The sequence below is a fragment of the Rhamphochromis sp. 'chilingali' genome (genome assembly GCF_963969265.1).
Source record: "Rhamphochromis sp. 'chilingali' genome assembly, chromosome: 22".
Taxonomy (NCBI): Eukaryota; Metazoa; Chordata; class Actinopteri; order Cichliformes; family Cichlidae; genus Rhamphochromis; species Rhamphochromis sp. 'chilingali'.
Genome location: NC_137950.1, coordinates 29,882,336 through 29,898,283, shown reverse-complemented (window position 1 = coordinate 29,898,283; position 15,948 = coordinate 29,882,336). Strand labels below are relative to the sequence as shown.

The following is a 15,948-nucleotide window of genomic DNA, read 5'->3' as shown; positions in this document are numbered from 1 at the left end:
TGACTCGTTGCTGTTAGTCTGAACTGGAACCAGACATCATTCTGAGGAGATGACCGTTGTTTCAACGCAAACTGACTGCCGAGGCTGCAAGAACCTGGCATCTGACCAACGATTTCACTTGTTCAGATCCACTCCTGCGACGGATGCAGCTTCCCTGATGTCCGCGCTGTTTATGAGCGCCTCAGTGTGTTACAGCAGCCGTTTAACTCCACATTTCCACTCTCATCTCGAAACTTCGACTTTATTCAAAAAATGATCAATAAAATATATATTTTCTTAATGTGCCTCCAATACTCGTACTCTTACTCTGATTACTCTAAGAAGACACGTTCGGGAGATTTACTTTGAAGCTCCCACCGGAAGCTGTGTCAGGCTGTGTTGTCGGAAACGTGACGTCAGTGTCGACGGGCGCAACAATAGCTGCTGTGTCTGTGTGCGTGTGTGAGCGGATCAATCAGCTGATCACAGATCGATCGGGATGTCGTTCCAGGCCAAGAAGAGCAGCGCGAGACACGCGGTAGGTCCACCCGAGCCGGGCCGAGCCGGGGCAAACCAACCGGTGATGCTGCGGCTCCGCCGGTCAGTCAGAAGCATACCGAGGCTGGGAAGCGAGCCGGGCCGGGCGGGGCGGGGCTGATTAGACACGTCTACCTCGGCCTGGCTCGGCTTGGCTCGGTTTGCAGAGGTCACGGATGCTGACAGGTTTTTTCACGCTGCCTTCAGGGGAGGTCGATAAAAATGCACGGGTTAAAACCTGAGCCAGTTCCAGTCCTGGCACAGCACGGTTCGATTTGTTTCAGTTCACCTGTCAGGTGACAGGATCCACGTTTTACGCGTGTTTTTAAAAACAGTTCATCCGTCCTGCTCACCTGTGGCAGTGGGAGGGGCAGCATTTGGTCTATCCAGGTAATTCAGGGTATATCACCATGGTAACTGATGCTGTAGACCCAACCTGCTCCAGAGCAGAGATCAGCAGGTATGAACTCACCAGCACTAACCAATCAGATCTTTCAGAGCTCAGACGGCTGGAGCGTCTGAAGTGTTTTAGTTTAAAACACTAATCTGCTGTGTTTTCATATTTCTCCATACTGGCGACTTTATTTCTGTAAATGTATTTCTTGGTATAGTGAAACTGCAGGACTGCGGTTTCACCACTTTGAGCCACGTAGCGTATATTTGTTCTTTGTTCTTATTCTTTCTTCAGTGCGATAAACCCGAGTAAGGCTGCAGGCCACAGGAGGAAACTACAGCTGGCCTTAATGTTCAAACACTCGATATTTGATAAAACCCGTGCTCACCAGTTTACCTCCTTTACTTCCTGCTTCATATAAACTTTATTCACACAGCAGCTCGTTTACAGTCTGACCGCAGTGTTTACAGCACTCACACATGCTTTATCTCCCTTTGTAAGGTCAGGTGTGCAGTCACCATCAGCTAAAAGCTGATTGGCTCTGAATGATGCTAGCATACATTAAAAACATGTAGACAGCGATAACTGTTCGCTGACAGCTGCCAACATCTGCAAACAAATATGATTCTATAAAGTTGTTCTATATAGTGTTTAACTGTTCATATAGAGCGTTATTAAATTTAATGCTAATGCAATCATGTGGCACGTTGACTTCTGAGGAAATTTTAGATGCACTCATCATCAGAAAGGTTGCCGACCCCTGGTCTAGTGGGTGACGTTGGGGTGGCAGCCTCCATCTGTGTTGTATCACGAGATTGGATTGCACCAAACAGATGTTCAAGTTCAAGAAATCCAGGCTTTCTTTGAGTTACTCCTCCAATCAGGGACCTCATCAGAGGCGATGCACATCTGTAAAACTGTGACTGCAGATAATCGGCTGAGATTAGTGATCAGAGTTCAGTCCACTCTGAGGTCATCGTCCAGGATTTGCCATGACAACGGGTAAATACAGAGCACAGCCTCCGTTTTAATCTAGAGAAACACCGGCTTCATCTTCAGAACCGGAGACTCGTTTTTACCCGTCTCACATGGATAATAACTGTATATGTGTAATATGACATCATATAATATACATTTTTATATGTTATGAATATTATAAATATTCACGGCCCAGCATAGGGCACTCAGGAGGTGACTGAGGGCAAAGGCATGTTATTCATGCACACAGACACACCGAGTGCTAATGAGGGGAAACACCTGTAACATGCAAAGTAAAAATAAATACAAGACACGAGACTATCAAAATAAAACAGGAAAGAACATAGATGCCAAACACAGAGATAAAGACTAGATCAGAAGCTACAAGGGGACGCAAGGAAGGCAGGAAACAACTAAAACATCAGGAATCAAATAAAAACTGTGACCCTGCCTCCTGACCAACGGTAGCTGAGATAGCCCCATCCCCAACATAATAAGGACAAGCGGAACGAGGATCATTTTGTGAGGAAGAAGAGTCACGTGACCTGTGAAATGCCTCTTTAAACATGAGCAGGCTTAAATTCTAAAGCAGAGAGTCAGAATTACCAGAAAGATGATAATGTGGTGGGAGCTGCTAACTCTGATCCAGCTAACTCAAAGAAAGCGTTCTCAACTTGCTTGGTGGCCACACCTCTCCCGTCGACCCCGTCTGAATCTGCAGTCAGAAGCTTCTTTCCTATGATCTATGCACCATCCTCTCTGTTTCCAGGGCGACCGTCTGATCATCAAAGGAGGAAAGATTGTCAATGACGACCAGTCGTTCTACGCTGATATCTATATTGAGGATGGGACAATCAAGTAAATATATTCTCTTTTTTCTCACTGATGTAATCATTCTGATTTAAAGAGGAACAAACATGTCCTCGTGTTCCACACATGGCAAACGAAACACGCAAATTCACTGAAGAAAAAACGTTTTCCTCATCTGAAGAACAACATAGCCCTTCATGTTTAAAACCAAGTTTTCTTTGACTCAAAAAGGTCAATGTTTCAGGTATATGTTGGGGTTATTGGTTCCTCTGATGGAGCATTTGCAGTGTATTTTCTGTAATTAGTTGGTTTTTTTTAGTGGGGGGCATTTGGTCATTGAGAAGACCAAATTTCACTGTGATCTTGAAAGTTCATCGATATTTGTTCACGTTTGTACTAATGCTGACACCCTGGATTCAGAGCAGGAGAGGCAGCTTCAGTGGAGTTTCTTAACAAATCATTTCCTCTGCATCTCTCTGAGCTCTTCCTGAAACGGTTGGATCTTTGTGTCAAACCAGATGTTCTCATCCGAGTCATTGCTCACGTATGTCTGTGATAGGCAGCAGAATTTGGATCATACTGACCTTCAGTCTAAAGGCTGCATCTGAAAACTGGTTTCCAGCTGTTTGGACCGCACTGAGTTCTTCACACATAATCTTTATTTCATTTAATTTACTTTTAAAATCTCACTGGTTGGGTGTCAGGTTTTTACTTGTGGTCGGTGTGAATCGCCTTCACTTTGTCCCTGTGTTTGAGAATCTTCATAATCAACCTTCCCAGTGTGGCCTAAGCATCTCCCCATCCCGTCGTGGTGCTCTCTCCACACTGAGCAGCTCTTTTGTCCATTTTTATCCAAAGACCAGCACATCTGGTCCTTCAGCCTCTGCCACTTGAGGCGGCTGTAGCTCAGGTGGTGGAGCAGGTCACCTACTAATTGGAAGGTTGGTGGTTTGATACCCATCTGCTCCAGCCTGCATGCTTTAGGCAAGATATCAACCCCCATCTGCTTTCTGATGCATCCACTGGAGTATGAATGTGTGTAAATGTTACATAGAAAAAAGGCTTAAAGTGCTCAGAAAGAGTAGAAAAGTCAATTTACAAGCTTTAGGGTGTTCTTCATGACGTCTTCAAGCAAAAGTTTATCTTCCAAAGTTTTATTCCTAAACTCTCTTTACTTCAGAGAATCAGCATCATCTTGAGCTGTAGACAATCACAGCTCAGTCTCTGACAGAGCAGTCCTTCATCTGCTTCCTCATCTTTAAAAAAGTCAGAGATGAGGTGCTGGTTTCTCTTCTTTGGCCATCCCGAGCTCCAGTCGTCTTCTCCCAGGGTGTTCTTAGATCTGCTTCATTGTTTTTAACCTTTTGCTTGCTCATCTTACCAGAAGTGAAAACGAGAAAATCCAAAAGCCCGGTTTACTGTAAGTCAGGGGTGTCCAACTCCAGGCCTTGATTTTAGATCTCACCCTGGGTCAACACACCTGAATCAAATGATGAGTTCATTACCAGGCCTCTGGAGAACTTCAACACATGCTGGCGAGGTCATGTAGCCATTTAAATCAGCTGTGTTGGATCAAGGACACATCTAAACCCCGCAGGACACCGGCCCTCGAGGCCTGGCGTTCCCCACCCCTGCTGGAAGTATACTAGTGGTCTTCATCGAGCACTGGTACAACACAGCAAAGTATATTTCATCAGGTTACTCCTATAGTCAGATGTCGAGTGAACATTCTAATCGATAATTACACCAATGACACCTCGGACTTCCTGTTGTGTCCTGATCAGACAGATCGGCGAGAACCTGATTCTCCCGCCCGGCGTGAAAACGGTGGACGCATATGGTCAGCTGGTGATCCCTGGAGGAATCGACGCCAACACAAACCTGTACTCACCGCAGAAAGGCCTGAACCCGGCAGATGACTTCTACCAGGGAACTAGAGCCGCCCTGTCCGGAGGAACCACCACCATTAGTCAGTAACCAATACTCGATCAATACCATCTGGCCTCAGTGTGATGTGCTAACGGTAAGCTGGTTGTGTTGGCAGTGGACCACGTGCTGGTGGAGCCGGGGACTAGTTTACTAACGGCATTTGACCAGTGGAAAGATGCGGCAGAGCAGAGGGCGTGCTGCGACTTCTCCCTCCATGTGGACATCACCCGCTGGCACGAAGGGCTGTACGAGGAGCTGGAGACACTTGTCAAGGACAAAGGTCAAGATTGCCAAGCAATAATCAATAAGCTCATTATCAATTATAGTCAGATATCGCAAGACACAGAGGGTGAACTGTAGTCTGGCTGAGTATAAACTGCAGTACTCTGTGTTTCAGGTGTGAACTCCTTCCTCTTCTTCATGGCCTACAAAGATAAGTACCAGAGCTCCGACTCTCAGGTGTGCAGACAGAGTAACTTCTCATTAATCGTTTCTTTTTGTTAGTTTTGCTTTCATTTTACCGTTGTCATGGTTTCAGCTCTATGAGGCCTTCAGTGTCCTCCGTGATCTCGGAGCCATCGCGCAGGTCCATGCTGAGAATGGTGACATCATTGATGAGGTAACTGAGCAAAACTCTGACTGTTCATTTAATAAAGAGCAGAAAACTGAAAGTTGGTGTTTCACAGTTGGCTTGAATCAGTTAAATGAGTCCAAACTAAGGATGAGCATAATGCAAACAGAAGCTGGAGACAACTGTTTGTGTCTTGAGGTGACTGTTGATGTGATTTGGCGATATGTAAATAAAACAAAATTGAACTGAATTAAGTGTTGTAGTCAGAAGCAAAAAAAGGTTGTTTTTTTTAGTGTTTATTGAAGTTATGCATGAAATAAAATGTACATTATTTGATGGCTTCCTTTGTTCTAAGACTCATATATGTACAGTAGTCTGGGTGACCGCCATCACTTCAAGTACTTTTTCTTCAAGCAGGTACGAAAAAAGAGAAAGAAAAGAAAGCACACAAACAAACATATCTAAAGACAGATACAGTTTGTAACTATCCAGAGAGAGAGCAATTGCAAAGCCAACACACTCAGTAGCAGATGGTGACATAGCATTAGTACATGTTATTATAACAAACAAAAATTTAAACAACCATTCCTTCAATGATGAATATCATCACATAGCGGAGCCATTCTCCCCAGTGTTTTACAAATTTCAAATATGGATTTGAAATCAAAGGCTAAATATGTACTAAAGATGTTTTGCATCACTTTATGGACATCTCTCCAGTAGTTATTCTTACAATCCCAAAATACAGTGGCTTGCAAAAGTATTGGGCCCCCTTGAACTTTCCCACATTTTGTCACATTACAGCCACAAACATGAATCAATGTTATTGGAATTCCAGGTGAAAGACCAACACAAAGTGGTGCACACGTGAGAAGTGGAACGAAAATCATACATGATTCCAAACATGTTTTACAAATAAATAACTGAAAGTGGGGTGTGCGTAATTATTCAGCCCCCTGAGGCGATACTTTGTAGAACCAGCTTTTGCTGCAGTTCCAGCTGCCAGTCTTTTACGGTCTGTCTCTACCAGCTGTGCACATCTACAGACTGAAATCTTTGCCCATTCTTCTTTGCAAAACAGCTCCAGCTCAGTCAGATTAGATGGACAGCGTTTGTGAACAGCAGTTTTCAGATCTTGCCACAGATTCTCGATTGGATTTAGATCTGGACTTTGACTGGGCCAGTCTAACACATGGATATGTTTTGTTTTAAACCATTCCATTGTTGCCCTGGCTTTATGTTTAGGGTCGTTGTCCTGCTGGAAGCTGAACCTCCGCCCCAGTCTCAAGTCTTTTGCAGACTTCAAGAGGTTTTCTTCCAAGATTGCTCTGTATTTGGCTCCATCCATCTTCCCATCAACTCTGACCAGCTTCCCTGTCCCTGCTGAAGAGAAGCCCCCCAGAGCATGATGCTGCCACCACCATATCTGACAGTGGGGATGGTGTGTTCAGAGTGATGTGCAGTGTTAGTTTTCCACCACACATAGTGTTTTGCATGTTGGTCTCATCTGACCAGAGCAGCTTCTTCCACATGTTTGCTGTGTCCCCCACATGGCTTGTGGCAAACTGCAAACGGGACTTCTTATGGTTTTCTGTTAACAATGGCTTTCTTCTTGCCACTCTGCCATAAAGGCCAACTTTGTGCAGTGCACGACTAATAGTTGTCCTGTGGACAGATTCCCCCACCTGAGCTGTAGATCTCTGCAGCTCGTCCAGAGTCACCATGGGCCTCTTGGCTGCATTTCTGATCAGCTCCTTGTTCGGCCTGTGAGTTTAGGTGGACGGCCTTGTCTTGGCAGGTTTACAGTTGTGCCATACTCCTTCCATTTCTGAGTGATGGCTTGAACAGTGCTCCGTGGGATGTTCAAGGCTTGGGAAATCTTTGTGTAGCCTAAGCCTGCTTTAAATTTCTCAATAACTTCATCCCTGACCTGTCTGCTGTGTTCTTTGGACTTCATGGTGTTGTTGCTCCCAATATTCCTTTAGACGGCCTCTGAGGCCGCCGCCGCCGCCGTCTTCTTCTTCTTCTTCTTCTTCTTCTTCTTCGTGTTTAACGGCGGTTGGCAACCAACAAAAAGGAGCATTACCGCCTCCTACTGCTCCGGAGTATGGGTCAAACCTCTGAGGCCGTCACAGAGCAGCTGTATTTGTACTGATATTAGATTACACACAGGTGCACTCTATTTAGTCATTAGCACTCATCAGGCAACGTCTATGTGCAACTGACTGCACTCAGACCAAAGGGGGCTGAATAATTACGCACACCCCACTTTGCAGTTATTTATTTGTAACAAATGTTTGGAGTCATGTATGATTCTCGTTCCACTTCTCACGTGTGCACCACTTTGTGTTGGTCTTTCACGTGGAATTCCAATAACATTGATTCATGTTTGTGGCTGTAATGTGACAAAATGTGGGAAAGTTCAAGGGGGCCAATCCTTTTGCAAGCCACTGGATGGTAGTGGTGAGCTGTGTCATAGCCACAGTTCCTCCAACATTCACAGCTTCCATTACCATAATGAGCCTTTAAAGCTGGGGTGTCTCTGGTCTGACACCCTGCAGCGAACCACTACTATGGTTTGCGTGTGGTTCACAAATAGCTTGTAGGTACACTGCTGCCTCCTGCCAGAATGTGACATCCTCTAATGACATGGCAGAGAGAGATTTTAACACAACAAACAGACTCACACCCTTTGATTTTGTCATTTTACCTGTTCCTGGAGAATAAGGTTCATGCTCAGTTTCACTGTTTGGTTACCCGAGGCTTTAAATGGTGTAAATATGTTTTAACTGGTATATACTGGTTTGTTTCAGGAGCAGAAGAAGCTTCTCTGTCTTGGCATTACTGGACCTGAAGGACATGTTATATCGCACTCAGAAGAGGTACGCACACCTGAGACACACTCCTGTGCAGATTGTGGCTGATGTGTTGGCATGTTGCATATTTCTGATGTGTGTTTTTGTGTGTGCTTCAGGTAGAGACTGAGGCAGTGTATCGGGCCATCACCATTGCCAAACAGTCCAACTGCCCGCTGTACATTACCAAGGTAATGAGCAAATCTGCTGCTGATGTCATCGCCAAAGCCAGGAAGAAAGGTGAGGGCGTCAGCTTCGTCCTTTTGGCCTTTAATCCAGATTTAACAGGTTTCATTCAGACCCTTATTTGGGGTCCTGAGCCTTCAGAGTCAGAGGGTGAATGCTGAGCTCAGCTGGTGGTCCTTCTGTTTCCCGGCTCACCCATCTCTACAAGGTCTTAAATAATCAGGCCCCATCTTATCTTAATGACCTTGTAGTACCATATCACCCTATCAGAGCACTTTGCTCTCACACTGCAGGCCTACTTGTTGTTCCTAGAGTATTTAAAAGTAGAATGGGAGGCAGAGCCCCAGTGAAGCCCCAGATCTGTTGTTCAGTTTTTTCGTAAAGATCTGGCCTAATGTGCAATAGACCTTCTTCCCATAGCTTCGCTACCTACAAGTCATAGTTACAGTCTCACCAAACCTGAAAATGGAAAAATATATTACCAAGGGTTTCACAGCTGGCACATTTGCACTTCCACTTCTCCTGTAGGTGCAGGGTTCTTTTCTGTAGAGAAAAGGACAAGTCTCTTTGTCCTTCAGTTACCAAGGTCTAAATAATATCACCATCCAAAACAAATATCCACTCCCCCCACTGCTGTATCTCCCTTTTAGATAGATTTTATTTTTTTATTTTCAAACATGCAAATATAACTAAAATAACAAGAGAAAAAACAAAACTTAAAAAACATCAAGTTTGAATGTTGAATTCCCACAGAGCACAACGGTGTTCTTTAAACTGCGAAACACCTTGCATCCAAAGAAGAGGATGAGTGGAAGACTGCATTTAGTAAAGATTTAGGACATTTTGAATACCTCGTAATGCCTTTTGGATTAATCTGTGCACCATCTGTGTTTCACATGGTCCGTGACTTCCTGAACTGTTTCTCCTTTGTCTACTGAGATGATAACTAGATTTCAATCCAGGGGGGCCTTCTTCCCAGGCTTTAATTTCACAATTACTCATCGACCAGGTTCTCGGAATGCAAAGCCCGATTTTCTCTCTGAGTTTCACTCACCTCCAAGATGAAGTCACTGATCTGAATTGCCAAAAGGGATGAATTTTATCCAGGTGGCGGTCCACCCAACCGGCTGTATGTTCCATCCAACATCCATTAATGAGTCATCCACTGGCTCCATTCCTCTAAGTTGGCCTGCCATCCCAGTAAGAACCGGGCTATCACTCTTCTTCAACGCTCCTTCTGGTGGCCGTCCTTGATCAAAGAAGCCTGGTAGCATTTTTCTGCATGTCTTCTGTGTGCTCAAAACAAATCTGTCAGTTCACCTCCAGCCAGCCTCCTGCACCCTCTTACAACCTCGGAACAACCTTGGTCTCACATCCCAGTGGACTTCATCATTGGTCTGCCTCCCTCGGAGGGTAAAACAGTCCTTCTCACCATCATAGACTATTTTTCAAAGGCTGTACATATTTTCGCCCTCTCCAAACTCCAGTCTGCGCTAGAAGCTGCTCAACCCCATGGTCCACCATGTTTTCCGATTTCACGGTATATTTCAACACATTGTGTCATATCGTGGCCCACAATTTACACCTCGAGTCTGGAGAGACGAGCAGGTGAGCTTGTCTTCTGGTTTCCATCCACAGACTAAAGGGCAGGTGGAGAGGGCACGTCAGGAGCCGGAGGCTGCTCTTCAATGTCTTGCATCCTCCAATAAGGCAACTTGGAGCCAACCAATTTCTTGGATCGAATTTGCTCACAATTCGCTGGCATCTTCTGCTACGGGTTTGTCATCTTTCGAAGTGTCTCTGGGCTACGTCTGTTTCCAACTTTTGAAGGTGAGATTTCCTTCTGTTCAACTTCATGTCCGTCATTGCCGCAGGATCTGGAGGGCCACTCGAGCAGCCCTGTTATGGACAAAAGAACAAAACAAGTTTCCTGACAGCCTTTGGCGTACCACTGTTGCTACCTATCACCCAGGTCAGAAGGTATGGTTGTTCTTAGATTCTGACATTCTCAGGTCAGAATCTGATTAATACACCTAGCAGAGATTTTGTTGTTAGCCGGTTCCTATTTATGCTGGAAGAAGGCAGTCTCTGAATGTTTGTGACGCTGGGCTTCCTCCATATCTGGTCATTTGTCTCCTTCGTTTGCCAAACCAGCCACTTACCCTCTGCTCCTGTTCACGCAGGAATCCTGGACTCTGAGAGAGGTCTGAGTGACTGTTCTGGACTGTCAGTAGTTTGGTGCCAGTTTCTAGAGTTGTCGCTGGCCGCACCTGTGGCTTGGATCAGGAGCCTCTGGATTTCCAGCTGTCCTGAAACACAACATTTACATTTTTCTGGACTGGATGTCGAGCTGTCTGAGCTTTTCATTTGGTGAACTAACCACCATGTTCAAGTCATACAGAGAAAGGGGTCACCTAAGCCAGTTTACTTTGACAGACTGCACACAGCTCTGGGGTAACTTGTTACCATAAACAACACCCCCAGCCTCAGGTACTGATACTTTAAAAGCAACTTGGTGCCCTAAAGTTGAACTTCTTTGTCCTCAGGCATGGTGGTGTATGGGGAACCAATCACAGCTGGCCTGGCTACCGACGGCTCCCATTATTGGTCGAAAGACTGGGCCATAGCTGCTGCCTTCGTCACAAGCCCGCCCCTTAACCCTGATCCTTCGACTCCGCAGTACTTGACCTCCCTGTTAGCATGGTAAGCATTTCATGGGGCGATCGTGGCTCAACAGTTGGGAGTTCGCCTTGTAATCGGAAGGTTGCCGGTTCGAGCCCCGGCTTGGACAGGTCGTTGTGTCCTTGGGCAAGACACTTCACTACTGGTGGTGGTCAGAGGGCCCGGTAGCGCCAGTGTCTGGCAGCCTCGCCTCTGTCAGTGCGCCCCAGGGTGGCTGTGGCTACAATGTAGCTGCCATCACCAGTGTGTGAATGTGTGCGTGGATGTGTGTGTGGATGGGTGGATGACTGGTTGTGTAAAGCGCTATACAAATACAGGCCATTTACTACCCCTCACCTGAACCATTGAGATGTCACAGGTGACCCTTACAAGTGCTTGCTGTGTGTTTTCCAGTGGAGACCTCCAAGTAACCTCCAGCGCTCAGGCCAGCTTTTCCACCGCTCAGAAAGCTGTTGGTAAAGACAACTTCACTTCGATTCCAGAGGGAACTAATGGCATAGAGGAGAGGATGTCTGTGGTCTGGGACAGAGCAGTGGTAAGAAAACTTGACCCTCAGTCTCATGGTATCATCAGTGTGAATGTACTGATTCTCCTCCTCCTGATCTCCATCTCTCTGCTTTTACTGTGAGTCCCAGCATTCATGCTGTTTCCACTGTGTTTCTCAGGCCACTGGAATGATGGATGAGAATGAGTTTGTTGCAGTAACCAGCACCAATGCTGCAAAGCTCTTCAGCATGTATCCACGAAAAGGTATGACGTCAGTCACAGGTAAATGTTGTAAAGGATAAATACACCAGATAAATACTGGAGACAGGTTTCTGGGACAAGAGGACAAATTTCAGGGGTGTCAAATATAGGATAGGCCAGGTGAAGACTCCAAGCCACCTCATTGGATGGCACTGAAAAATGTGAATAAATATATATACAACTTTTGCTGCTAATGAATCATACTAGGTCAAAGTAATTACGTAATAAATAAACAATTCAGTGACAATGGACAACAAGTTACCAGATTTTACACAAGCATGTCTTACAGCCCAAAGAGATGTGCTGACAAATTTCTTTCATTTACTACAGCAGCATTTCTTTTTCATCCAGAAAAATTGAGATACATTGCTAAAATTGCTATTTTTAATAATTCGATATCTCAGAGATTGGCATGGTTAAAACTTCTTTACACTCACAGAGAAGAGAGATTCTTTGGATCAGTCCAAGGACATACCGGCTTTACATCACAAAACACTCCGGCCATCCTGAAGAACAATCTTACAAAGTCTTGCAGCCCTTTCTTCCCCAAACATTAGCTGTTTTTAAGGATTGATGCTTCTGTACACTCAGGTCGGATCGCTGTTGGATCTGATGCTGATATTGTCATCTGGAATCCGAAGGAGACACGAATCGTTTCTGCAAACACTCACAACCTGGTAATAACACCGCTATAAATCATTTACATCTAGGGTCAAACCTCTTCAAAACTTCTCATCATGATCAATTTCCTGTGTGCAGAACCTAGAGGTCAACATCTTTGAGGGTTTGGAGTTTCGGGGAGTGGCATCGGTGGTGATCAGCGGCGGACGAGTTCTTCTGGAGGACGGAAAACTCAACGTGACCGAAGGTTCAGGACGCTTCATTCCCAGGAAGGCTTTTCCTGATATCGTGTACAAGAGAATCAAAGCCCGTAGCAAGGTAACCGGCAGTTAGCGGCCGCTGAGAGGTAGTTAGTGACAGATGCATGGTAACAGCCTCCACCTGTCCAGTAGGCTAAATGATCCAGTAATCTGGAGGTTTATTTCTTCCCGTTTCAGATGGCCGAAACTCGCGGTGTCCCCCGTGGAAACTACGATGGTCCAGTCCATGATGTCATCAGCATGACTAAATCAGTCCCACCCACCCCGACCACCAGGGGGCCCCCATGTCCAAAAACCCTGACTGGCCCCCGAAATCTCCACCAGTCGGGATTCACCCTCGCAGGTGCTGTTTTCTGGTCAATAATCTGACCAGTGTAAGGTTAGCAATAAAAAACACGATAACAGTGACACTGAAATGATCATCTTCTTGTTTTTCTGTCCAGGAACTCAGATTGATGACCACATACCACGGCGCTCTGCTCAGAGGATTGTGGCACCTCCTGGTGGACGATCCAACATTACGTCATTATCCTAAAACTGGAAGAATGAAGCAGTCGCTGTGAGACTGTCCAACAGTCCTTACAATGACTACTAGCGCTTCATAATAGTAATATTTCATCATGAACTCAAATGCAACCCTCCAAACAACCCTACAGCTAGTCTTAAAATCTTAAACTACTAAATCCTAAATTGAAAGCTCCTGAGTCGTCTAATTGTACTTTTATAAAGCTGTAGTATTTCAGCTAGTAGAAAATGGCAATGCAACTCGATAAATACCAGTAAGCCCTGCTTACACTGAACTACTTCACGTTTCTAAGATAGCAGTACTCCAGCATATAAAAGCATCAAGTACAACTAAGACTGCAAATTACTAAACAATAGGGGTGCAACGATACACAAAATTCACGGTTCAATATTTTTTCGATACAAAAAAAAATGTTCATGCTTTTTTAATTTGTCATTTATTAAAATTATAAATATATATTTAACTCAAAAGTACAGTTTTTAAATTTAATGTTGCTGAAACAACAAAAAGAATAAATCTATCTGATGGAGAAATCACTCATCTTTGGAAAAGAGAGTTTATTACAGAGAAATGTCTCTTTCCAAAATAAAAGCTATACTATAGCTTCTTCTGGGCTATATTCTCAGCAGCATATTAAACATATCAGGTCCCCATAAGGAGAATCCTGTGCTAACGGCTGTCTAAATGACTCGGGTAAAGTTTGTAGCATGCTGCTTGTTGTTTTTGTCTGCTTCCACTTGTCTTTGCACGAGGATGATGTCGGAGTAAATGTGCAGTCATATTCGTTGTGTTCCCACTAGTGCTGTCAGCGTTAATCTGAAATGACGTTAACGCCACAACACGGCCAACACGTTAACGAGCTAACTGCGCTAACGCACTAGTTCCCACCATGTAATTGAGCATTGCGTGGCACATCCAACATACTGTTTTACTTTAGTCCATGACGCGCTTACCTTCAGGGTCATACGTCACATGAAAACCAAATTAGTTCCAAAGGCCAGATCTGAATGAGGGTGGGGGAGGGTCAGTTTGCCATGTTGCAACGAGCTTAGCTTCTGTCTCACTAGCTTGCGCTGCGCTCAGTGAATCTGCGCTCGACTACTCCGCCTAGGCTGCACTGTCGAGCGCAGATCCACTGAGCGCTCAACACAGACAGCATCGTCAGAAGAAAAGTTGATAAAATAAATTAAAAATGTTGTATTGTTCGATACATATGCGTACCGAACCGAAAGCTCTGTATCGAACGGTTCAATACCGATACGAGTATCGTTGCACCCCTACTAAACAAGTATTACATCAGACAGAGTGGTACCTCTACAAGTACTAAAGCTACCTGACATAAAGGAAGGGTTATAAATTATATGCCATTAGTACTTCAGCTAGTATTTAACCCAGTACAAACCCCACAGTTACCACTAAGTACCACATCAGCATTAGAGCTGTTAGTACTCTGCCCTAAAACTACATAACGACTGTTTTACACCATACAGCAAATACTTTATTCTATAATAGTACTTTACCTAGAACTATGACCCTATAATACTTTAGCCTACTGACTCATTCTGCAGTAGAAGCCCAACAGCAACCCCTACAGTGTTAGTGTAACTAGTACTACACCCTAGAAACATGGTACTGAATGTTTTTGGTATTCTCATCTTCATGTCATTATTTGTCACTCCATCTGTTCTGTCAGCTCTGATAAATGCAGTAGTTGTAGTTTCAGTCGTAGTAGCAGAATTATAACCGAACATTTGTGCTTTCTGTAGTGCTCTTTGATTAGCAGGACATGGTCATGCCACTTCATCGTGAGAGAACTGTCGCAGTCGCACCAGTATTCCTTCAGGTCAGGTTTCTGTTCCAGGTGGAAGCTCCTCTGGTTGCTTTCAGCTGTTGTCTGCGACAGCTGGTTGTGTCAAATGCTTCTGCTTCCTGTTTGTTAGACAGGACTCGTGCCTGTCCGAGTGCCCTTCTAATTCATTCATTTAATGACGTTCTGAAAATCTCCGAATCAGAATTAAACTCCTTCAGATTCACGCAGATGTTCTCTTCTCTGGCTGTGAATGGTGCTAAGAAATCCAGATAGCCTGCAAGTAGCAATCCCTACAAAGCCCACCTCCCAAAGGAGGCTAGCACAGCCACATAATATCATTACACTACAGCTTGATCTGATCTGCACATTCTCAGTAGGATTTCTGACTCTTTCATTGGACTTTACATAACGGCCATTTTTCTCCTTCTTGGAGTGAAACACCGGGGCGAATGCTGAGCCATCAGTTAGGGTTACGTCCATGATCAGATCCTGCTGTAAGTATCCACCATGACCTCTGACCTTTGTCCTCTGATGACCTCAGATTTTTAACAGTGTGTTAGACTTGTACAAAGTTCATTTTGTATTTTTTACACTTTTTGTATCCTGGAAGTGTTAGCATCAGTTAGCTCACAAGTGTCCACGCAGCCCATGGCAACCATGTTTGTGGCAGGCTGTTGCTATAGTAATAAGATGTTGTTTTTCATCTGCACAGCAGCTGGTCAGTCTAGTATGAAGCCAGGCTCAAAAATGGTATCTGTGTCGTGCAGTGTGTTTCTGTAGCAGTCGAACATCTTTCCGTCCTTACAGGTGCACCGGAGCCAGCATAGAGGGCATGAAGTCCTGGTGCACACAGGTCAACATTGTTGTTGTTGTTTTGTTGGTGAATGAAAAAATTTGTTCCAGATGTGATGAGAGCTGCATGAATAAAGGAGGAAGAGAAAAACTGACCATAGAGATGTGTGTTTCCTGAATGTGATGGAATCTTCATCATTCAGACTGAAGTAAGAGCGCTTCGGCGAGCAAGTTTCTATTTTAAGTAGAAATCCAAACGGCACTCGGCCTT

The 15,948-nt window shown here is 44.8% G+C and overlaps 1 protein-coding gene across 1 annotated transcript; it reads left to right on the top strand.

The window, feature by feature from the left end:
* Positions 1 to 381: 381 nt before the first annotated feature.
* Positions 382 to 15,833, top strand: dpysl4 (dihydropyrimidinase like 4). The gene is made up of 15 exons (XM_080872205.1): positions 382 to 517; positions 2,658 to 2,746; positions 4,483 to 4,667; positions 4,743 to 4,907; positions 5,025 to 5,086; positions 5,166 to 5,246; positions 8,012 to 8,080; positions 8,173 to 8,293; positions 10,786 to 10,942; positions 11,315 to 11,456; positions 11,587 to 11,671; positions 12,260 to 12,345; positions 12,428 to 12,607; positions 12,727 to 12,892; positions 12,993 to 15,833. Exons 1-15 carry the CDS (start codon positions 479 to 481, stop codon positions 13,082 to 13,084), a joined length of 1,719 nt encoding a protein of 572 aa, XP_080728331.1. The 5' UTR covers positions 382 to 478; the 3' UTR covers positions 13,085 to 15,833.
* The last annotated feature ends 115 nt before the right edge of the window (positions 15,834 to 15,948 follow it).

What these genes read in the sequence shown, in the direction of transcription:
- dpysl4 (XM_080872205.1), top strand. Translation starts at nt 479, where the DNA reads ATGTCGTTCCAGGCCAAGAAGAGCAGCGCGAGACACGCG. An exon ending in AGAGCAGCGCGAGACACGCG is followed by an intron (nt 518 to 2,657) that starts GTAGGTCCACCC and finishes CTCTGTTTCCAG; the next exon opens with GGCGACCGTCTGATCATCAA. An exon ending in TGGTCTGGGACAGAGCAGTG is followed by an intron (nt 11,457 to 11,586) that starts GTAAGAAAACTT and finishes TGTGTTTCTCAG; the next exon opens with GCCACTGGAATGATGGATGA.